Source organism: Pocillopora verrucosa, chromosome 9, assembly GCF_036669915.1.
Source record: "Pocillopora verrucosa isolate sample1 chromosome 9, ASM3666991v2, whole genome shotgun sequence".
NCBI classification, from domain to species: Eukaryota; Metazoa; Cnidaria; class Anthozoa; order Scleractinia; family Pocilloporidae; genus Pocillopora; species Pocillopora verrucosa.
The window spans coordinates 4,762,782-4,786,587 of NC_089320.1; the positions used below are offsets into that span (position 1 = coordinate 4,762,782).

Below are 23,806 nucleotides of genomic sequence, written 5' to 3' on the forward strand. Positions count from 1 at the left end.
CGGTCACCGCGTGCATTTCTGCCCTTAAGTAGAGATATTTTTAGGGAGTTTTCTGTCTCCGTTTCCCATATCAGCTTCCTGAGTGATCGAGAAAAGATGACAGGTGAAAACAAATGAATAGTTGACAGCTGTAACTTTGCCAAGAATTAAAATTGTAGCTCTTCCCATAGAGAAACTGTGAATTCTGTAGCAATGACTGACCGGAAGTCACCATACTTTCATTATTTCAACTTACGACATAATGCGATTTTCATCTGATCGAAAACAGTGAGAATACAAACGCTAACAATGGATAATCTTAAGGAATTACTTAGACCAAAAACGTTTAACAGAGTCAGCCATGCTGCAGTTGTTATTTGGATCCTGATCGGTGTAATCTTCCTTGGCATTTTTGCAGACGCAGAAAACAGCGAATCCAGGTATGATTTCCGCTGTGACGTGGCGAAGGGTAGAAACATCGACCTTGTCCGTGGAAGATGTTTCGAGTTATACGAGAAGCAGTATAACAAACACGATGTTCCTATCTATGCCTTCGTGATCATGAATTTCTTCCTCATCGGAACTGTCTGTGTTATTTACTCCCAAATAGCGAGCCCTACAGTCGATCAACTGTCGCCAAGCGCTCGTAACGGTGACGTCGAGAGGCAGTTGGGCGACCAAAGAAACGCACTTTCTAGTAAAAAGCTGTTTATCGCTTACTGCTGTCAACTTTTCGCAAGGATTGTTTTAAAAGTTCTCTTTATGGTTCTACAAAGTCAGTTTCTTTATCCTCTGGGCTTTCCCTCCAACTTTCCTTGTTATCTAACCTCTGGAGGGAGTCAGCCAAGGAATTCTACCGACGTCTGGTACGAGTGTCATAATCAACGAGCAACTAAGAAAAACTCCTGGATGCGCGCTGTTCTTGTCGTGAACGGAATTTTTCTCTTTGGCATTCTGTCAGAAACCGTCTATATTTTGCTACGAGCGTGGAAAGAGGATAGTTTCATGAAAAATTCCAAGTTTCTAGAGGCTCACCTGAATCCCTTCCATGCCAACTCGCAAAATGCTACCACATCGACTATGTTGAGACTTGAACCTCCTCAGCAAGAAGAAAGAACAGAGCAAGAAACGAACGTCCCACAAGAACAACACCAGAAAGAGGAAAGTAAAGACCATGAAAAGAACATCCCACATCTGCCAAGCAAGCTTCAAGAAGAAAGAACAGAGCAAGAAAAGAACGTCCCACAAGAACAACACCAGAAAGAGGAAAGTAAAGACCATGAAACGAACATCCCACATCTGCCAAGCAAGCTTCAAGAAGAAAGAACAGAGCAAGAAACGAACGTTCCACAAGAACAACACCAGGAAGAGGAAAGTAAAGAAAATGAAACGAACATCCCACATCTGCCAAGCAAGCTTCAAGAAGAAAGAACAGAGCAAGAAACGAACGTCCCACAAGAACAACACCAGAAAGAGGAAAGTAAAGACCATGAAACGAACATCCCACATCTGCCAAGCAAGCTTCAAGAAGAAAGAACAGAGCAAGAAACGAACGTTCCACAAGAACAACACCAGGAAGAGGAAAGTAAAGAAAATGAAACGAACATCCCACATCTGCCAAGCAAGCCTCAAAAACTCCAAAAACCACCGCTTCAGGAATTCATCGAGAACACAAAGAGAGTCATTAAAGATGAGACAAATCGACCTCCCCAACTCCGGTCGCCTTTTCCAAGTACTCCCGGCAAAGGACACCCAGCTAAACATTTGACTCTGGATCAGATTTACACTAAACTTGTCGTTGTTCCAGACATAGCTAATTATGACTTTACTGGAGACAGACAAGAGAAAATGAAAGTCTACGCCAGATCAAGTGAGACTAAAAACACAACACCTAGAGGGCCGGAGGACATTCTTAACCACGAAAACAAAAACGTTTTGATTGTTGGTCGTCCTGGAATCGGAAAGACACTTTGCTGTACCAAACTTCTCAGAGACTGGGCATTTAACAAAGTATTCCATGACTCACCTGATGCCAAAATTCATTTCGACGCTACTTTCTTTATCAAATTCAGAGCATTCAACGCGGCACCCGACCTTAGCCTCAGGGAACTGCTCACATTGTCAGAACATTCCCCCTCAAATCACATGGATGATGAAGTCTGGAGTTACATCCTCGACAACCCCCAAAGAGTTCTGATTATTTTCGATGGAATCGATGAATTTAAACATAATTCAAAGATCGGCGAGGAAAATTTCGAGCCTAAATTCAGAAACCGCGTAGACGAGAAGATGCCCCTATACGCCTTGTACGAGAAGCTTGCGACTGGGAAACTTCTCAACGGAGCTGCCGTTTTGACTACCACAAGACCTACGGCTTTGCCATGCATTATCGACCATGTTCGTTTCGACAAAATTTACGAGATCCTCGGCTTCTCATCCCGCCAAATCAAAGAATACGTAAACAAATTCAGTGCTGAAGAGGACGAGGATGCGCGAGAATCACTATGGCGACACATCGGCGGCAACACGAACATTCTCTCTCTATGCTACATTCCTGCGAGTTGCTTCATCATTTGCTCAACTCTGTTACAAATGGTGAAGTTCTATGCTTCCAAGAGTCTTAGCCTACCAAAGAATCTAACAGTTATTTACAAGAAAGCAGTGAAAATTTTTTACTTCAGACACAACGAAGAATTCCGCGGCAAGAATTTCGCTAGTAAATTCTTGGAATCAGACAAGTTGCCCCCTGAAGTGGAAAAGAAATTCTCGCAACTTGAAAAACTTGCATTTGAAGGAATTAAAGAAGGAAGGCTGGTCTTTGGAAGAAAGGAAGTAGGCGGAATGGAAGACAGCGCTCTTTTTCACCGCTTACCAGACCGTCAACCTGACGCGTTCGAACGCGAGGAACAATTCTGTTTCATTCATTTAACAATGCAAGAGTTTTTCGCTGCGAGGCACCTAGCAAACATGAATGAAATAGAACTGAGGAACTTTGTTTCTACGAACATCGCGGACGGCAAATGGCAGCTGGTTTTTCAGTTTCTAGCAGGACTAATGAACGAGAAAGAAAACCTACCGAGCGAAATCATCACAGACCTTCTTCCTGTGAAAACTGAAGAGAAAGAAAACGTGATGTACAACGAAGAGTGGTCATTGGATATGGAGCCAAGGAAAGTAACTTATTGGCCGACTGAAGACAAAAAACATTTAGCAGTGACATTATTTAAATGCATTAACGAAAGTAGTGAGATGGAGGAAATAGTTCAGGGAAAACTACAACAAATTAACTTTAATTTTGTAAATTTTCATTATTGTCAACTCACACCTGTTGATTGTGCTTCAGTAGTTACTGTAATTACGAATGTTCAACAAATTTCACATTTAACATTGTCTAACAATAACATTGGTCCATTAGGTTGTTTTGAGATTTGTAAGTTGTTAAAATGTAGTAAATCTCAACTGAGCTGGTTAAACCTCGCAGGTAATCAATTGACAGACGAAGCAGCAAAGTATTTAGCTGAAGCCATCAACAACAACAACTGTCAGCTACGCACGTTAATCCTCTCACACGATAACATCTCAGACATTGGAGCACAGCACTTGGCTGAAGCCATCAACAACAGCAAATGTCAGCTATCCACGTTAACCCTCGTAAAAAGTAACATCTCAGACATTGGAGCACAGCACTTGGCTGAAGCCATCAACAACAACAACTGTCAGCTACGCACCTTAATCCTCTCAGAAAATAACATTTCAGACATTGGAGCACAGCACTTGGCTGAAGCCATCAACAACAACAACTGTCAGCTACGCACGTTAATCCTCGCAGAAAATAACATCTCAGACATCGGAGCACAGCACTTGGCTGAAACCATCAAAAACAACAACTGTCAGCTACGCGAGTTAGACCTCTCAGAAAATAACATCTCAGACATTGGAGCACAGCACTTGGCTGAAGCCATCACCAGCAACAACTGTCAGCTACACACGTTAATCCTCATAGAAAAACATCACAGAAGCAGGTAAACGACACGCAGAGAATTTACTTAATAATAGTCAGTCTGACTGTCGCCTTTTTATCTAACATCGCCAATTCACAAATAATTGTGAAATCTGGAAGAAGAATTAAATAACCACTTACAGTTCAAAATGTGAGGTAACCAGCTCAGTGACAATTATAACACAACCACTGAAATCGTGAATGAACGAAAGAAAACTAAGTTTGTGAAGCGCTTAGAGCAGAGAGATTATCTGAACCGGATCGAAATGAAGAAAAATGAACCAATGAACATGTTTATCGAGAACAAAGGATGTCAAAGTGTCTTTTTTTTGTAAACGAACAAATAACACTGAAGTTAAAACACAAAACTTACTGCATAGAAAACAAACAAACCTTGGACCTCTCAGGAAACTTTTTCATTTTATGATTGGTTTATTTCGAGCCTAAATTTACTGCATGCTTCTGTATGATTTGATCACTTATGTCTGTCACATGAAATAGTTTTGTTAAGTTTACTGAAGTTTTTTTGGAGATTATAGGCGGATCAGATGAGTAAATACGATACAGATCGCTTGCAAGGATAAAAGTTTTCTTTTTTTTAAAAGTCTGTTTTTCTTTTCGATCAAAGCTATCCGGTTCGAGTGGTTTCATAGTGTAAACAAATTGTAAATAAGGAAACCCATTACTTTTCAAAGACAAAAGACTTTATTGTAGGTTAGTGGTGTGAGACATATTACGTTACACAATTTTTTTAAGGTGTATGCAGTAGCTTTAAATATTGGAGTGTTTTTGCACATATTTTTTGCCTGTTACTATTACCGTGATAAAATGAAAGGTATAACACTTAAACAAATGAAGATGCTGCTCAAGAAGTGTTCATATAAACTGTGATGATCACTCTAATCTTCATTTATTGATCTGCAGTTCAAATATAAGATATTACTATATTCACTACTGTTCAAGACTTTGACAGTTGAGATTTCACTGACTAGTATTTGTAGAGAAGAGCAGAACTCTAAGTTTATCAGATGATTGTTGAATAAATCATGTAAGCAGATTTATTCTTTGAGTTGTTGTCAATTCAGCCCCTATGGTTAGACATATCAGACAGAGTAAAGAGCTTTACAAAAAGTTTTGAAACAAAAAAAAAATTGGACAAAGGAAGGCGATGGGGGTGGGGCAGGGGAAGGGGGGGGGTCGGTAAAGCCTTCTCAATATCAAACAAAAGTATAAATTATTTATCTGAGAAACATGATCAGCTCAAATAGAGGTTTTTTTCAGCAGTACCTTTTCTTTAGCAGAGATAGCACCCTTCTTAAAATCAACTGTTGCCCTGCCTTAGGTCAAAATACAAAATTATTCCAACCCTATTTTAAACCTAGACCAAAATTACACACCCTGTCTTAAACCAGCAATAAAACTTCTTTAAAAAATTAAATGAAAATAGCTTATTACCTCAAATAAATGCCCAACCAGATATTGAAAATTCTGGTCCAAATTTCCATCATACACAATCATGTTTAGTTTTTTCATAACATGCATGTTTAGTTTTGAGAATTTGGTATTGGATCAACTAATAATCCCCTTCCCCTTCCCCTAGCTGATATTTTCTTCAATCCCATCACTTGTCTGCCTGATATTGTATTGATATTGTAAGGAGAAATTCTGTCTTGGTCACTCATGGGAGTGAAAGGCTTAAAGGGTTAACACACAATGAAAAATTGCTTGACCCTATTTTTAATCAAGTTTCTTTCACAAGTTAACAAATATTCAATACCCTATTTACATGAACATGTGAATCTGTCACCTACTAACAATTCTTAAGTATTCATAACATCTATAACCATAATTCTTTCTGTTCTCTGAGGCTTATAACCCATTAACTTCCAAGGACTGAATGCTACTTCTCCCTTGCAGCTGCTATACATTTCATCGTAAATTAGTTTTGAGAATTTGAAGTTAGATCAAGATTAAAACTTGAAGGTATTCTCATTACCTTTGTGCTGGAAAATGTATGAATACAACAAGGAGAAGCTACATGTTAATCACTTCCAGGAAGTAAAGGGTTAAGATGTGCACATCTGCAATTATTGTTAGGAGTTCTGTGTCTCAATATAAACAAATTGGGCTTTAACTTGGGGTAGAAGAGCACAGAACATGTCATCACAATGGAATGTGCTGCACATCAAATTCATCACCTTAGAGAAAAACGTGTAAAAATATGTGATATGTCAGTTAGCTTACTCACAAGCATATTAACTTGGTACATCTAGAAATATACAAATTAGTCTTTAACTTACATTTATCTCAGTAGTCTGGACATGTGGAATTCTGGAAATATGCCAATAATTCTTTAGCTAAGTTGCATGTATCTTAAGTTGGTAGTCTGGAAATGTGAAAATCTGGAAATAGTACAAGGATATGGTTTTAACTTTGGTTCTAAAAACATTCAATTTTCTTTGTAGCCCACTGTCTTGCTTCCTCTACTTCATTCAGTAAATAAGAATCCTTAATCTATCAAACACCTTTGTGTTGCTCAATTTCCCAACAGAAACATGGGAGAAGAGAGGGACAAAAGCTTAAAGAGAGGAGGGGGGGGGAAATAGAATACCAAGGGGAGAGGGGTATGACAAAGGTTACAAAGGTGGTGAAAATGATGACAATGAAAACAAAAATGTTGACCCTGATAAAATGAAGATCAACTGAACCAATACAACTCAATAGAAAAGGGCTTAGAAATAACAATTACCTCAGCATATATGGTTTGCCCTTTTTCTTGATCACTTTTGTGACATAATTCACAAGTTTTCTTTAACTTTTGTTTGAACCATGTCAACAGACATGATGCGTGCATGTGTTTTACTGAGCCAGAACAGTAGCACTGAGTTTTAGGAGCTTGTTCCCCTGAAGAGTGATAAATGCAGCAGATGCTCTGACTCATACATTCTGAAAATTCACATTTCCTGAAAAAGAGTAAAGATTCATTTTTTAATGATTTTTGAGTTATTAGCTAAAAATTTAAAATATATGACCCTGTGTTGGCGTGTCAAATGGTATTTATCTTTGATGGACGCATTAGGGTATGCATCTTGCATTAATCTGACTTCTGCATTAGGGTATGTTTCTCACACCAATCAGATCACAGCAATGAGGTATGCTTGCACCGATCAGAGTGTTACAGTATTGTCCCTCAAGCCAATCACATCATAAAATTAGAGTACTGTCATATGTTGCAATGGAATCAAACTAACATTGACAAACACCAAGAATGGCATTAACAAAGAATTGTGAGCTCATCTACCCAGTGCAATGGTTAATTTCTTCTAAGAACTTCATTGCTATGACCTGTAGGAGGTTACAAAGGTGGTCAGGGAATTTTTTTCTACCATTTAGAAGTTAAAACATGTTTTGTGTAACACTCCTTCACTTACAGCCTGCACCATATCATGTATTCCGCACAAATGGGGCAAAGTACAGATAGGCAATTACCAAATAAAGAGCCCATGTTGTTATTCTTTGAAATATGATACTTTTCTCACCACTTTTCTGCACTAATGTTGTTCATTTTTGCTAACAATTATTCAGACACCAGTAGCAATAGGCCATAAAATGTTTCTCTGAGTTTATTTATCATGAATTGGAAGGTTTTTTTTTTTGCTCTCCATGTAACAATATGTTCATCAGAATCTTTAATAGGTAAATACTCTTTTTCTTTTACAAAATGCAAAAATTAGTTGCTTGGTTTCCCATTTTGACCCAGCCATCAAAAACAAAATACTCTTGCATGCATAGCATGCTTATGTTTTAAGTATGCCCTTGTCAGTAACTAATAACAACTCTGAAAGAGTATTTTTGGACAAAAATAAGGGGTGTTTCAGCTCAGGGACAGTACTTGAAGTGTTACCAAGTGAATAATTTTGCCTTTCACTATCCCTACAATTTAATAGGAGGCCCGTCTGACAAATTAAGAATTAAAACACAACTATCATACCTCATGGCTGACAAAGATAAATGCTATAAAGTGGCAACTATGGTATTCTGTATTTCCTTTCTTCACATTTTCAATTTGTTTTTTTCTCTTTTTTTATTCTTCTTTGGTATTTTTCTTAAGGAAAAAAAAAATCTTAAACCACTGCCTATAGTTAAAACCAAGCAGTGGGTAAAATAGTATGATAAATATTTAACTATCATAACAACACTCCTTAGTATGACACACTGTGCAGCAATTGGAATCATCATTTGCATGAATGTACTTCTGACACTATGGGGCACTATGATAAGACCAAACTCTTAAATATTCCCTGCATTTTTGTAGACATACCACTAAGCATATCTATTTCCCAGAGAAAACTGGAAAACTGAAATACTCCTAAACTCCACTGACTTGGGGAGGACGTTGGTTAGGAAGAGGAACAGGGGGCTGGTTTCACTTTGGTATTCACAGGTGACTCATAATTCTCAAAAACTGTCTAACAATGTCATTGGGAAATCATCAAAAGAATAATTTACAGGCCTGTTAACAGCTTCATCATCTGGAAAATTAGCTTAATGCTCTTTGAAAAGTATAAAACTACTAACTACAGGGGAAGCAGAATTGGGAGCAGCAGAAGCTGAGGGAAACGTAGGGAGGGTGGGTGGGTCAACAACAACACATTCAAACAAAACTATCATTCAAATGGAGTAAAATTATCACGTTCAACACGAACATACTGATCTACTGCGAAAAATAGAGTTAACTTTGATAATTCTTGTGGATATGCATTCAAAAATCAAGGTTGCTATGTTGAATTTGTACCAGATGAAAACATTTCACTCACTAAAAGCTGCAGACTCTTCCTCCGGCAGCTCCTCGTCGTCAACACCTTCTTCTTCCCTAAAATATGAACATGATGATGTTTGCGTTCCGCTTCTTCCTTGGAGTTAACTAATACAAAATAAAAGCCAGTCTATGACTTCACGTGCATCCGTTGTATAGATAAGGAGAGTAAAACGTACAACTGTGAGAACGTTTGATGAGGCAGCTTTCACGTTCAAATCGATAACAATGTCAACATGCAGAGGTGACACCCTGAAAAACATGATTCCGAAGAGCGATGGCCAGTGTCAGGGCTGAACCAAGACGAGTCACAAGAGATATGATTTAACGAGTGTCCCACGATAATTCTCCATTTGGAAACCGTGAGGGGCTTTGGGACGAAAATAACCACCAGCTGCTGGTGCACTTCATGATACATACACCACCTATTACAGTGGCCCATCATTATGGCGGAAAGAATGCGTTTTAATTTTATCACATTTTGTAAAAAGGAGCAAGCATATTTCTCGGCGCTGACATTCATTCTTCCGTAGCTCTTTTCTTTTGTTACAACGAGCATATCAGACTTTCCCGGAGCATCGTGATCTTGTGGTATTTTTGTATTTAATTTTTTTAATTCACACCGATCTATTTTCGATATTCCTTATTTTTTTTAGGAAGCCCAAAGTGACGAGGAGGATCCCCCAGCTACTGCTGGTCGTGCAAGAAAAAGAGAGTCCTTTTTTTGTAAGTTTTATATTTCACGTGTGGGAGCACGATTTCATTGTTCAGGTTGAAAGCTGTTGTATATGAGATTTTCATTTTCTATTTTCTTTCAGGTGGCGTTTGAGACAGACTCAAACAAGCGTAACCAGATGGATAGACGGTACATGAAGTCTATGCAAACAAAAGTATTTCAGTGTTTCCTTTTTTTAATTTTATATATATATTTTTTTATATTTATTTATTTATTTATTTGAATTTCCCAATGTAATTTTAACAAGACTTTAAATAAAAACTGTTTTTTAAGCTCATGATATCGGGGTTGAAATTGTTTGTATCTACATCCCTAACAATGCAGTACCTCAGGATTTTTTTATTCTAAACTAGCCCTACCTTCCTTCCTTCATCATGACGCACCACATATCAAATTGTGGTCAGCAATGCATTGGCGAAAGTTTTGATCCAGGTGCTTCAGGAACTGATTAAATCCAGTCCGCTCTTGACTTCGCGTATTTTATCGTGTACTTTCCTATGTTTGATACAAATAGTGGTAAACTTGGTTTAGTTATTGAAAACCCTTAATAACAGGAATAAGTTGCAAGAAAATAATACAGTTGTTGGTAGTTATACGTCTTAGGTTATTTAAAATGAAATAATTATTAGGTGCTACACCAGGTCACTTCTCTAAACCAACGAGAAAAATCCCTCATCTTCACACTTCCGATACGATGTACCTTTTCTATGCAGCCTTTTTTCCTTAGTGCGGTAAATCTATCCATCATAAGCATTTGTACCAAAACAGGAAGGGTATTTAAACGAAACCGCAACACAAAAAAGGCCCAACTCATTTGATAAGTATGTTTAAATTACTCGGAATAAACCGGAATAATGACGTCACGCGGACAAAACAATCGAAACTTTGTCCGACTTAAGAAAATCATTTACATTGCAATGAACAGCCTTGTAGTCAGTCAAGTGTTACTTATCATTATCAAGATAAGAAAGGGAAACAAAAGGCAAGAAACTATTTTCTATCATTTAGTCTTGTTAATATATATATTTAGGCAAGCCTAAAAGCGGAGCTCCTCGGTTATGTGTTGTTTACTGCTCTTAAGAATTTATTTTTTTCCATTCTGGTAAATAAGCGGCTGAAATATTAAAAGTACAGTTTATAGAGGATCATCGGTGTTGAATTAAAGTCGCCTACGGTTAAACTAAATACTTTCATGACAAAGCAAAATCTGCCCATGGCACCTCAAATGATCTTGAGACGCAATCAGTTAAATGAACTCAAGATGTTCAAAATTAGCTCACGGCAACAACAAAAGACAAAGCACGTAAAAATCAAAACAAAACAGAGAGTAGAAACCAGTTTTGAAACTATAAGAAATCAAATCATTTCTACGCAGCGCGAGAAAATGCCAAAATGTGAAAATAAACAGAAACAAGAGATCAATTACTTTATGAGATGAAGCCTCAAATTCCCAACTAACGGTCGCCGAATGAAACAAACTTTAAAGAAACTTCAAAACGATTAATTTTCATTCAAGCTGCATGCAAGAAAGGAATTGAAAAGGGCGGGATTGTTCGAAATAAAATAAGACAGGCCGTTTTGCATTGGAAAGCCAGTTCAAATTAATTTTAATAAAAAATTTTATTTTTAATTTTAATAAAGCTTGAAATGTATCGACAAACTAGAAACAATTCGTTACACAGCGGCCGCCGATCTGTTCAAATTAGCCGAATTAATTAAGGCGAAAGATCTGATTCTCAACCGACGGCTTCAACAGGCACTTGATGCTAAAACTAGCTAAAACTGTAAAACCACTAAAAACTGTTTTACTTTAACCACCGCGTTCTTTTCTACCATTTATTCCAGTTTCTAAAACTGTATAACCACTGAAAACTGTTACATTGCTACACCTCGGGACTCGAGCTGCTTACGCCGTAGCGAATTTCGATACCAAATGAATATTTTACAATGAGTCATGAAGTTCTTTTCGTTCATGTATGACAAGGATCCTTTGAGAGACTTCAAGCATGAATTGGCTTGTTCTGCTGCCTGACTGTTTAAGGTGTCCCACTAAGGATAACGGGAGAGGTTGTAAGCATCAGAGCAACCTGAAAAAGGAAAAAAAAACAGTTTCGATTACTTTTTATTGGTACTGACAAAGTTAAGATTAAAACATTACTTCGAATGTGCTTCAATAAATGTGTGTAATGTGCCATTAGATTAGTAGGAGGGGATAGACCCCAGAGCATAGCTAAATGAACACCGAAGATGAAAGACGGCCAAACCAAAAAAGCCAGTTTTGGGTGATTTACGTACCTGTATGATTCCGCCAACGCAATCGATCCATAAGGAACTGAGAGTTCTTGAAAAAGACAGGATCCCGATTTAACAACACGAACGCAAATTATAAGCGTTGTTGTAGACAATCTGGCAGGGACCTGTCAAAAAAAGGAAGAAAAATTGTAATGAACCTACATTTATTATGACTCGTTTAATATAAAATCACTCTGATAGAGGAAATCAAGAGAAGAAAGACTCCCAAAAAACCAGGCCCCGGTTGTCCAACGGGTGGATAACGCTATCCACAGAATTAATCATTACTCACCTTTAAGTGTTGTGATAACATACAACGCTATCCACTGGATAGTGATTTTTCCGGTGAATAGCGTTATTCATCCTTTAAACCGGGCCCAGGTAATAAAAAGAAATTTTCTTCACACACAACGGCATCCAATCAAAGGCAACAACATACACATGCACATTAAATCGAGCTTACCTCCTGAGAAACGCATTCGAAACACTTTAAATAGGATGTTGGGAGATTCGTTGCAAAGCATTACACTAAATCCATAAGTTATACCTAAAATGGAAATCAAAAGAGAGGATATAAAACCGTTTTAAACATAATCACAGCAACACTGCGTACACTGAGTGCCTGAAAGCATGTTGTGTAAGAACATGTAATAAAGGCTGAAGAGAGGGTGTAACTGGGGTACATCACTAGACAATAGAAATCAACAACCTTTATTTAAACAAGTCGTTATGCCATTTAGCCAATAAATTGTAAGAAAAACTTCAAAAAACAAAACAAAACAAAACAGGTAAGTCAGTTAATTTGTGCGATTCTTTGACTTGACAGCTGCAGATGTTATACTTCTGAAAACTAAGCGTTTCAAACAGTTTCGGTCTTTCAAGAAAATGACATTTGTTGAGAAAAACCTAAACCTGATAACTGAAACCGCAGGTAGAGCGTAAACCCGGAGCTTGTCAGGATAATCTGGAATAAACAAAGGGTAACAATAGCTAGTTGGGGGTCAGAGTGAACTGAAATTTACATTTTTTAAAATCAGAAGTAATGTTGTTCGTCATAGAAATTAATACAAATATTAATACTAACTCATAACATTACTGTACCGTGTTTGCAGTGCACTAAGAAAACTCCAGGAAGTAAGGATGGGTGTCGAGTACTCCTCTTTGCGCAGATGTTTGGAGTTGTGTCATCCAGGCAATAGTCACCACGACTTCTTACCACAGGCAGGCAAGGATAGTATTCTACATCATTTGTGCGGTGTACATCCAATTGCACAGCATCTGGTATTGATCCATTTCTGCTGCACGGAGACTTTGCTTTTTCCAACAGGTCAGTAATAAATGCAGTTTAGGTCTCAAGAAGCTGATCTCCTTCCACAATGTCAAACAGGAGGGGAAAAGTTTGCTGGAGTAGAAGCATGTCTTCAGGACACTGCTCGACTGGTCCGTTGCCAATGAGTCTGCGGTAAAATGTTTCCAAGGAGTCCAATTGGGGGAGAAGTGGGGAAGCTTCCCCTAATGCATTGAAAAGTCCAGTAATAGGTATTGGAAAAGAGACATCAGATCCACAGAACAAAATGCACCAGTAAAGAAAACTACCTTAGGCAGGTGCACAATGCTGCAACTCCAGGTGTAAAGAGGTCATTACTGTGTAATGTAACCTTGCTAACATCACGGCCTACTTGATCCACCATCTGCCTGACATGTTTTTCAGCAAGGTAAACCCTGTCACGATGCCTAGTGATGTCATAAATTATTAAATAATTAGCCTAAATGCAGATCTCTTCAAACAAAGCAAATAAAAACAGGTGATATTTAGACACATTCAAAGTCCATCTCACTGAATGTAGGAGGAACTGGAGCTGGTCTTAGTCTGGTCTCAACCCCTCAACTGATCCAGAAAAAGAAGACCTCATTCCAAGGTCTTTGCAGGGTCAATGAGACACACAAGCTTCACCACCACGACAAGGTGCCAGCCCAAGGTGAAGGATTAAAAATATTTAAAATGATTATATTAATCAGTAATCAAACTGAATCAAGTCATAGCCTTTGCATTAACAGATTAATATATTACATCATGCTCACATTCTAAAATAGAACTCCTTGAATCATACTGGGAACCAAAATAATAGAATAAATAATGCATAGAATATTTTTTAAAAAAATTATAAGCATAAATAGCAACTTATCTTCCTGTTTCTCATGTTACAGTTGATGGACTCAGTGATGAATAAGTAGACTTCAGAGAAGTACAAAGCTCTTGTCTGAAGGATGGTGCTTTAGCATCACAAATGACAGTGTGCAGACTGTTATCTTTGCCACAGATGGCACAACAAAAACCTTCTTCATAGTTTATGTCAAGAAGGTTCAGGAAACTGCAGCAAGCAAAATGCCAGTGGTAGTACAATAACATCCTCTTGAAGTCCAATACATGTGCATCAGCCATAATCTCTTGCTAGACACTGTGGTATGTAAATAGAGTGTACCTAAAAAAAGAGAACATAATTTAAATATAGCTTTTTGAAAGACAATTGAATGACATACATGTACAATTTTATATCATTCTTAACCCTTTCACTCCTATGAGTGACCAAGACAGAATTTCTCCTTACAATATCAATATAATATCAAGCAGACAAGTGATGAGAATAAAGAAAAATATCAATTTGAGGATTATAAGTTGATCCAATACCAAATTCTCCGAACTAACATCACAAGAACTGTAGGGCAGACAGTAAGGAGAATTACTGATGAGATCTTGGGAGTTAAAGGGTTAAGACAATGCTTTTCAGTCAATGTCACAGGCAAAACTTCAGAGATACAATAAATCAGAACCCTCAGCTCTTAATTTGTTGATTATTTGTTTTTTTCTGGTACCTGATTCTCATTGTAAACCATCATGTGCAGACAAATGAGTCATTTGATTGTTTAGTATAATTGTTGTAAATTATAATTGTTGTTATAAGTGTCTGCTGGGTGTGTTCCAGAAACATTTAAATTTATTGAACAAAGTTCATTATTTGGTATTCAGATGTCACAATAATGTTATTTTCAAATTCACTGTTAACTATTGGGTGGTATGTGATTACTTGAAAAAATTTCAACATTATGTAATTTTCATTTGGCCATTCTCAACACAACATCAAAGTAACATGCAATAAGTGTGTAGGCCTGTAAGACTTCAACTTTTAAACTGCAACAGAGAATTAATTTATGATACAGAATAGGATACATATACCTCCCCTTAAGAAAATGAAACAAAAATCCCTCAAGACATCATAAGAAACAACGTAGGAAGCCATGTTTAACAAAGCAAGCTCTGAGCCATCAAACTCCACTTTTCCATCACAGATTTCCTTAACACAAGTATAATATAACACTGAAATGAAACATACAGGAATCATTATTAGCTTATTACAAAAATTTAATGAAAAGATGACATAAAATTACTCACACATGACATGTTAGTAGCCACAGGCATGAACCTTTTCATATTGTATTCAGAACATTTATGCTTGGAGAATATATAAATTTAAGTTATATTATGATTGTAAATAGGGAGCTTAAGCACACACAAGTAGTTTGATCCATGGACAACAACTGGAAGGTGAATGTTGTTATTTTTGATGCATTGATAACTTCACCTACAAATTTGAAAGCTCCAGTTTTAGAAATTAAAACAAAAGATTACAAATGAAAAGTCAGTAATAATTATGCAACAAAGAGGAGAACATTTCTGATTTCTGGTTGCCATCCATGGCTGAAAAATATCTGTGCTAGAGCTATACAAAAACCTTGTGTTGGTTTTTAGCAGTCCACCTGTATTCACCTTGAGCTGAGGCAAAATAATAACAATAATTTACTTGGCTCACTGTCAGCTGAGGGTTTTCCTCCCAATGGATGCCTCATGCCAGGCTGTCGACAGCTATCATCCAATCAATTGGTTTGAAATCTGAATGAAATTTTCACATTACCTGGACAACCTTCCCTGTATGGTTTTCATTTTTCAGTCATTTCCATCCCATTCATGATAGTGAACACTACTTGAACACTTTATGAGATAAGATAATTAATGCAAGGAATTTCTTACCTTCACATTGTCATGTCTGCTTTTTCAAAAAGCTCAAAGCTTGTATAGTCTGACTAATGCACTGTGATGAACACTTTGGGCAGGAGGGAGACAAGTTGGGAGTAAGCAGCACCAAATCAGTAGTTGACATTTTGCCACAAAGAACATCTTCCAGAGAGAATACTTTTTTTTGTGTTGTTGATAGATGGAAGGGTTTTTTTTTTTACAAGATACTGATCTTATTTTCCACTCTTTATGAGTGGTGGCTGCTGCAACTGATTCAGTAGACTCTTGAAAATTTCTCTCAGCAAAAAAATCGACTAGAAAATCATGCATTTCGTGTCCCATTGTTTCCTTAGATTCTGCTACTTTTGTTACATGTCCACAGTTGTGACGCTGGTGATCACAGATAAAGCAAGTGATAAGTGCAACTTGGAGGCCAACTACTCCATGCTGTTTATTTCCACATACAAAAATTGTAAAATTATTCCCATTCAAAGGCAACAAGTCATGATGTTCCTCCTGAGATAGAAAAACAGCAAGAACAACAAGTAAGTGGACTGTGGAAATGCTACAATCATTTCAGATAGTCTTTACTTAAATAACAGATACAAATGGAAAAATATGATGTTTACAGCTACTTACAGCAACTTACAGCAAATAATGCACTTGTCATTTCTCCAAGAATATAATAACCTAAGATTCATAAATAGCTCTACTCTGAAGGGGGCCTAGCTGTTTAAATACACAAATTATATTTTAATATAATTTAACTTAAAACAAAATCATTAGGATGAGTGAAAAATAACCAGAAAATGTTGACAAAAGCAAGATTAATGTTAGTAATAATTCCAAAATTTTAATGTTCGAAAGCAAAAAAATTCATTAATCTTACTTGGTAAGTGTGATCATGAGAATATGTGTCTCTGGCAAGTGAAGGGGTGACGTTGTTTTCCCTGTCAAAGCTTTCCATCAACTTTTCAGTGGCTTCAATATGGATGCAATTCTCATAAACAGAACTAGCTGCAGTTAAACCTGTGAGAAACATTTAATAAACAATACTTATTATTACATATAATTTATTACTCAATTTAATACTGAAATGCAAAGAAGAAAATTATGGCACAGGGGCCTGGGGACACAGTCAAAGACACAGGGGTCAGATTCAAAACAAAATAGCTAAATGAAGACAGCTTATAATCCTGTTACTAGTAGTTGGGGCCTTTCATTTCACAACTCAGGTTGTTAGAATTCAATAGAAAAAACATTTGACTAGCACATGAGGGTGCTTATAGGAGGCTGGAGAAATAATTGGTAACAATAAAAAAGAGAAGCTGTAAGAAAGAGGATGGGAACTGCAGTTGCCTCCTAATGTATAAGCAGAAATAAATGGCACTTAATGAATGTGTACATGAGATACAGTTATTGTCTACAATAAAACTGTGACTTGGATGAACAATTTTATTGGAGCATTTTTATAAATTATTTATCTCAGTTTATATGCTTGTATTAACTTTCTCCTGTGACTGTTGATGACAGTGACTGCAAATAATTTGTTCGCCTTGTGCCTTCAACACATTTGCAATGATAGATCTAAATGTTATCCCTGGGTTCTCTTTCAACAATCACATATTTGGCTTCTTGATGGTAGAGGATAAAAAATATATAAGGTAAACAATTGATTTTGTTTGGCATAAGCACAAGTACCACATTATATCTAGTTATGAGTAATCTACACAACTACTGTGCTAACCAATAAAAAAACAGACATTTTTAATGTGCCTAAAGGGTACAAACCACAAACAATTTGTGCCACATCACAAAATGTCTAACCTCCTTGTACATGTACAAGATGCACTAGAAACTACAGAACAGAGAACCCAAAATATAAATAAATATTAAACATTAGATATCAAATATTGAACAAAATCAAAACTAATTATGAATACCAAAGGTGAGCAATTAGGATATTTTGTATTGTATGTATACAGCGATGTATTAATACTACCAAGGTTTGAGTCTTGTTTAGGTAGAAAGGTCTACTTTACTACGCGAAATTTACACTCCTATGTATGGTAAGAGATCTGTTTTTAATTAAAAAATGCATGTAAAATCTTCTTTGGAAAAGAGGAGGTATTAATTATATAAGCTTCAACCCAATATAAAAGAAAATAAGCTTCAACCCAATATAAAAGAAAATAACGAGGAATAAAAAAATTAATACTGTCATTGTGTGTGATTCATCACAACTAATAAACAAAACAGTTTCCCATATATATGTGGAAAAAAAACAGTCTGTCGAATGAGAAATATCTTGGTTGCTACAGAAATCAGTTTTCCTTGACTTTTTTTATACATGCCAACTTCCCATGACTCAAAATAAAATTCCATGGCTTCTTTCCTGATCTTTTCCTGACATGTAGCACACCCGAATATAATTTATGGAGTACATGCTTGAAGAACTTAAGCTTAAAATGACTGTAAAAAACAGAATCGAAAACATTTTTAATACATGCAAAATTAAGACTTACCAGCAAAGCATCTAAAGTTGGTCTAGGTTGCAACGCCTGATGACAAAGATTTTCGAAATCATCTTTACCAGTCGAGGTGGTGACCGCAGTAATCAAATCAGATATCTTCTTTGATCCTCTAAATCTAATCTTCTTTGGCACAAACTGCGAAAAATTGCACGGGCCTCTTCTTTTATTCCTCTCGCTTAATTAATTTTCATGAACGGCGGGAAATATTAAAAAAGGTGGAGTGCTGTTTTTCATCCGCCATTTTGTGCAATGCGGCAACATGTGTGTTTATGTATCATAAAGTGTATCAACATCTAGTGATTATTTTCGTGGTTTCGAGCAGAATCTCTGTAACAGAATACACCTCCGTAGTTACGTACACTCCACACCATAATATAACGTAGTACACGTGCGTACGGCCTTCTTAGCTATTAGGCACAGGAAGGGGTCCTGACACAGGCTAATAGGCACCAACAAATACAAAACTTAGTTGCAAAATCGCTATCGAATCGCACACGATCAAAGAAATGCATTTATTTAAGACAAAAAACAGTCGTACATGCACGTATTATATTACGCGTGACACTTGTAAATAAAGCTCTGAAAACTGCATACCCAAATTACCTTTCGGTCTAACTATCTCAATTAAATTATAATTGTAAATTAACTCATTTGCCGTATTTCTTTTGGCCTTCATGGACCGTTTGAAGTGTCTTTTTACAAATTTACTCTTGGCCGGAGACGGTTTAGGTTTGAAATTACGTGACCATGAATACGATGGTCACGTAGTCAAAGCTACAGATGAAAACTTTTTACACCCAAACATTACGATGCATATTCTCCCAACTGTTCTCCATACATGTCCTAAGGTGCTGACAAGGAGAATTTGTTCATCAATCAAGAGCTGCTTAAGTTGGTGATCATTTCCTTTATTCTTGAGAACTAAATGTGTGATTAACGAGTGATATTGTAAGGAGAAATTAGATGCTGGTCACTCTTAGGGGTCAAAGAGTTAAGAGAATCTTAGTGTCCATGAGTTTGGGGATTCCCCTCATCTCTTTTGGAAACATGCCTTCCAAACATTTATTTCCATCCATTGTCATTTTGTTGTCTGCCAGTCTGACTTGCAAGGCAAGGAGCTTGGCTCAGGTTTTTTTCAGCATCATTTTCTTCTCTTTTGGTGAAGAAGCCAATTCAATCCCACATAAACCAAAAATAAAAAGGTGTGAGGATGTAGTTGACATAAAATAAGTATTTTAGGAAGAAAGAAGATGGCAAGTAGAATGAAACACCAAAACTCTTTGTTCCTTTTAACTTTCACTTGATTTCTCTCCCTGCTTCAGTTCCTGCCTTGCAGTTGTGTTCTCGGGATTTTTGTCATTAGCTCCTGCAGGCTGCCAATATGGACAGAAAAATAGAAGTCAAATGAACCTTCATTGCCCTGTAACTGCCTGCATTACCACCAATAGGCCACGAGAATATGATCACGATAACAGGGTGGTTGTATTAATGAATAGAGTCACCTAAGGCTGTGGTATGTATGCTGATTGCAAGTTTTACTCGGTTAATTGACACCATGAAAAATTCAGTATAATTAAAACTTGTCTTGCATATGTAGCCACAGTCAAATGGACAGAACTCAGATAATTCCTTATGACTGAAAGACGTCACAAGACAGAGATATGGTAAGGGAATTTCATATTGTACCCATTCCACTGGTCACGTGGGTTAAAATTAGAATCTATAGAAAACAACTCCTATGGAATCTAACAACTTGTTATTGGTTCTAATAAAAAGGTAGGCTGATTGACATTGGTTTGAAAACTAACAAAAAGACCAGGTCAACCCCTTAAGTCCCACTAGTGACCAAGACAGAATTTCTCCTTACACTATCAGTACAATATCAAGCAGACGAGTAAAGAGAATAAAGAAAATATCAATGAGGAGATTATTAGTTGATCCAATTCCAAATTCTCCAAACTAACCTTATATGAATTGTATGGCAGACAGTAAGGAGAATTACTAATGAGATCTTGGGAGTTTAAGGGTGAAATAAAACTGACTGTGACATTTATTGGGTGGTGTGACATGGTTTTACTCAATCATGACATTATCTTGATTGGCCAGGACTTCCCATTGTTTCTAAGTAACTAGAATAAGGAGAAAAGTGCTTTGTCCTGATGGTATAGCACCTTGCCCTGGTTGTTGAAAGGCTGAATGGTGCTATCCACTGAATAAATCTCTATCTGATGGATAACGCTATATGCTTTGTAACACCTATCCACTGGATAGGGATTTTTACTTTTTTCTTAGAGGTCACGGAAACGAATCCTGCAATCTGATTGGTTCTTAGTACAGTCCATATTTTCCTATCTCTGCCCACGGGCAACGGTAACGCTTTCATGAGTCACCAAGTACATCCCTACACCAGTGACTAAATACAGGAATGGCTCCAACCTGTAATTGGATGATAAAAATAGTAAAAGTTAATAAGTTATATCTTAACTCCTTGCTCGTGAGTATTGTTTACCCGTGTGTCTCGAAGCGGAACAATGAAATATCAATGCAAGTGAAAACACCGATGTATCAAACAAGAAATGGTTACTAACATAACGAAGGGAAGGCAGAGCCTTTCTTGTCCAATGAGGTAGTTTAGCGTTACTCTGCCGATGACAGAGTTATTCACTAGCTAGCTCTGCTGACTAAGCTCATTTAGCCAATGCAGGCGGACGATCAGAGATTAGAGCCATTCCTGTATTTCACCGCTGACAGGAATAGCTCCTACTCATGCGTTCATTATTTTATTTTTTTTATTTTTTATTGTTGTTTGCCATTCGTTTTGGCTAAATAATTTATACACTGAGATAAAAACTGAAAGAGCGTTTTACTACGTTCCTCCTATATTGAACTCTACAATGCTTTTAAATGAAGCCCTCTTTTATTAATGCAGGGCCATGTACTTCTTCAGTAATATTCAATATATGATCAGTACGACCCCCCCCCCCCTCCCCCCAGGCGCTTTTACCAAAACAATTATAAGTAAATCCCAGTGTAAGGGTCTGCGAGATGCGAAAGTAGAGAGAAAAAGACAATGTGACACTCATATAATAAAATTCCTAATGATTGAGTAAGGTCGTGAACAGATGTTTGAATGTGGGTAGCTTCTTGAAGACAACCCTAGTCAGTTCCCACGCCCAGAAAATAGCTCCATGGATCCTGACTACCGGGAAGCATCTAGTGATACTGCATACCACAACAGCACCAACGAGATAAACTTTCTACGAGACTGTCTTAATAAAGGAACTGTGGGCGAGAATGGGGAAAGTACCATAGACAGGACAAAACAATCCCTTAAGGCGAAATTGCTCAGAATGATCGATGATGCCGAAGTCTGTGAAGATGAAGATACGCTGCAACAGTTAGAGAAAAGTGTCAATTCCTCTTATAGTTTGTTCACTTCGATGGTGCTGCACAAGCATACGACAAGTACACTGTCGGCTGCTATACCTAAAGGGAGTGTACCTGAATCAAAAAATTGAGGTCCAGAAACATTTCTTTTCCACCAAACGAAAGACACAGAAGAGAAATATCAGGTTGGAAAAACCAACCAAGGAACAGAAGATGGAGATGATTGAGAATTGGAAGAATAATGAGCAATCAGAGCAGAACAACAGCAAAGCAGCTGTCGATTTCACATCCGGAAAAACGATGGCACACAAGGTTTGTTGTGCTTCATTGTTTGCAATTTTTTCTTCCTTGCCTATCACACCTGTTTCACCTCACCATCTTTTTATTTCTCTGGTAGGGTTGCAAGAAATGCTTCCCTGGTTTACTAAGGAAAAACATTACTCCATTGAAGACCTGGTTAAATCTGGCATTAAACTGTCTGTTTCTGACGTATTGGATACAAACGAGGCATCTTTGATACCCGGAGAGGCAGTAGAAGCTAACTTAGCAGATTTGAAGAGGTTTATTACAGATGGTGCCTGGAAAGCAGTTTGCAAATTAGGTTAGGATGGCTCGTGTACCTTACAGGAAACGTGGTCTATGTTACAGTACACTAATTCTTTCTTAAATTTACGTGGTATAAATACCTTGTCTGGAACAGTAGTAATATAATAGCAAACGAGATGTATACGTTCCAAAACAGCGTCATGTGATGAACAGTCTTCCTTAGTTTTGAACAAGTTTCCTAAAATCATTTTACTCTTTCTGGTTTTAGCCGAAAACTGTCCGAAGACTGATTGTGCCATCACTAGGAAAAAAAAAAGAATTAAAAGCACCAGTCGGAGCCATTCCTGTCAGCTATGAAATGTAGGAATAGCTCCAGTCTCTGATCGTCCACCTAAACTGACTAAATGAGTTTAGTCAGCGCAGTTAGTCAGCAGATGACTTAGTCATCGCCGGAATATCGTTGGAAGACCCCGCTGAATGAGAAAGAAAGGCTTTGCCTTCCTTTCTTTATGTAAGTAACCATTTCTTGTTTGACACATCGGTTTTTTCACTTGCAGTGTTATTTCATTGTTCCGCTTCGAGACACACGGTTAATCAATATTCACGAGCAAGGAGTTAAGACATAACTTATTAACTTTTACTATTTTGATCATCCAATTACATGTCGGAGCCATTCCTGTATTTAGTCGCTAGTCATCCCTACCTTCGCAGCCATTTTTCATAAAAATATCTTGTTTTTCCGGCTGGGCAGTATTTTTAAGCAAAGACGTTGGTCACTACCTCAAGCCGATAAATAACTTATTGATCCTCTCTTTTCTCTCTCTCAAATCACTTTGGTGAACAGAAAAATATTGGTTTTGAAATGAATTCGTATGAGAAAAAGTGTCATTAAATTGGTTGACAAGCGGCCTAAAACCCGCCTGTAAATAATTTGAATCCTTCACAGAAAGTAACTAGAAAGTTAAAACGTGAGGAATTTGTTTACAATTGAATTCATCGATAAAACTTTCATTCATTTAATATCTGAATTCTCTCACAATTTGTTCGTAGTCAAAAGGCGAGCGAAGTTTTAAGTTCTACTACAAAGACCCTTTTGGTGAGTCTTTGCAAGTCCGTTCAGTTTAGAAATTTGGGAATTCAACAAGAAAAAGCCGCATTAATTCCCCTTCAAGTGCCTAATTGAAGTGTCCCATTCGAATATGGTTGTTGTGGAGAAAAGACCAGATTTACACATGCCAATGCAGTAAACAAACGAGCAAACTCTCACAACTTCAAAATCAAATATTTGAATTTACTTACAGTTACTTTCCTTGCCATTTACTTACTGAACGGAGGTAAATCTTCGTGTTAGTTTCGAAACACTTAGTTAATTACACCTTATTATAGCTTTGTTCTGATTCATTTCTAAGTCTTTCGTTAGTTAATGATTATTACAGTAAGTTTG

General features: G+C 37.2%; 1 protein-coding gene, 2 long non-coding RNA genes and 1 pseudogene across 4 annotated transcripts; 1 reads left to right on the top strand and 3 right to left on the bottom strand.

Moving 5' to 3' along the window:
- The first annotated feature begins 163 nt into the window (after positions 1-163).
- On the top strand, positions 164-5,571 carry LOC136283441 (NACHT, LRR and PYD domains-containing protein 3-like). Its single transcript, XM_066172348.1, has one exon. It carries the CDS (start codon positions 289-291, stop codon positions 4,003-4,005), a length of 3,717 nt encoding a protein of 1,238 aa, XP_066028445.1. The 5' UTR covers positions 164-288; the 3' UTR covers positions 4,006-5,571.
- Positions 5,572-5,700: 129 nt separating this feature from the next.
- LOC131785885 (uncharacterized) lies at positions 5,701-9,154 on the bottom strand. Its single transcript, XR_010718811.1, has 3 exons — positions 8,797-9,154; positions 6,729-6,942; positions 5,701-6,381 (listed from the first exon to the last, which is right to left on the bottom strand). It is a non-coding gene; the product is annotated as an uncharacterized lncRNA (long non-coding RNA).
- A 1,978-nt stretch (positions 9,155-11,132) lies between these two features.
- Positions 11,133-13,803, bottom strand: LOC131786182 (uncharacterized). Of its 2 annotated transcripts, none has more exons than XR_010718809.1 (4): positions 12,925-13,803; positions 12,287-12,370; positions 11,827-11,948; positions 11,133-11,618 (listed from the first exon to the last, which is right to left on the bottom strand). It is a non-coding gene; the product is annotated as an uncharacterized lncRNA (long non-coding RNA). The 2 variants fall into 2 exon arrangements; XR_010718810.1 differs by having other exon boundaries at positions 12,908-13,803.
- A 2,339-nt stretch (positions 13,804-16,142) lies between these two features.
- Positions 16,143-17,601, bottom strand: LOC136283323 (uncharacterized; annotated as a pseudogene).
- Positions 17,602-23,806: the final 6,205 nt, after the last annotated feature.

What these genes read in the sequence shown, in the direction of transcription:
- LOC136283441 (XM_066172348.1), top strand. Translation starts at nt 289, where the DNA reads ATGGATAATCTTAAGGAATTACTTAGACCAAAAACGTTTAACAGAGTC.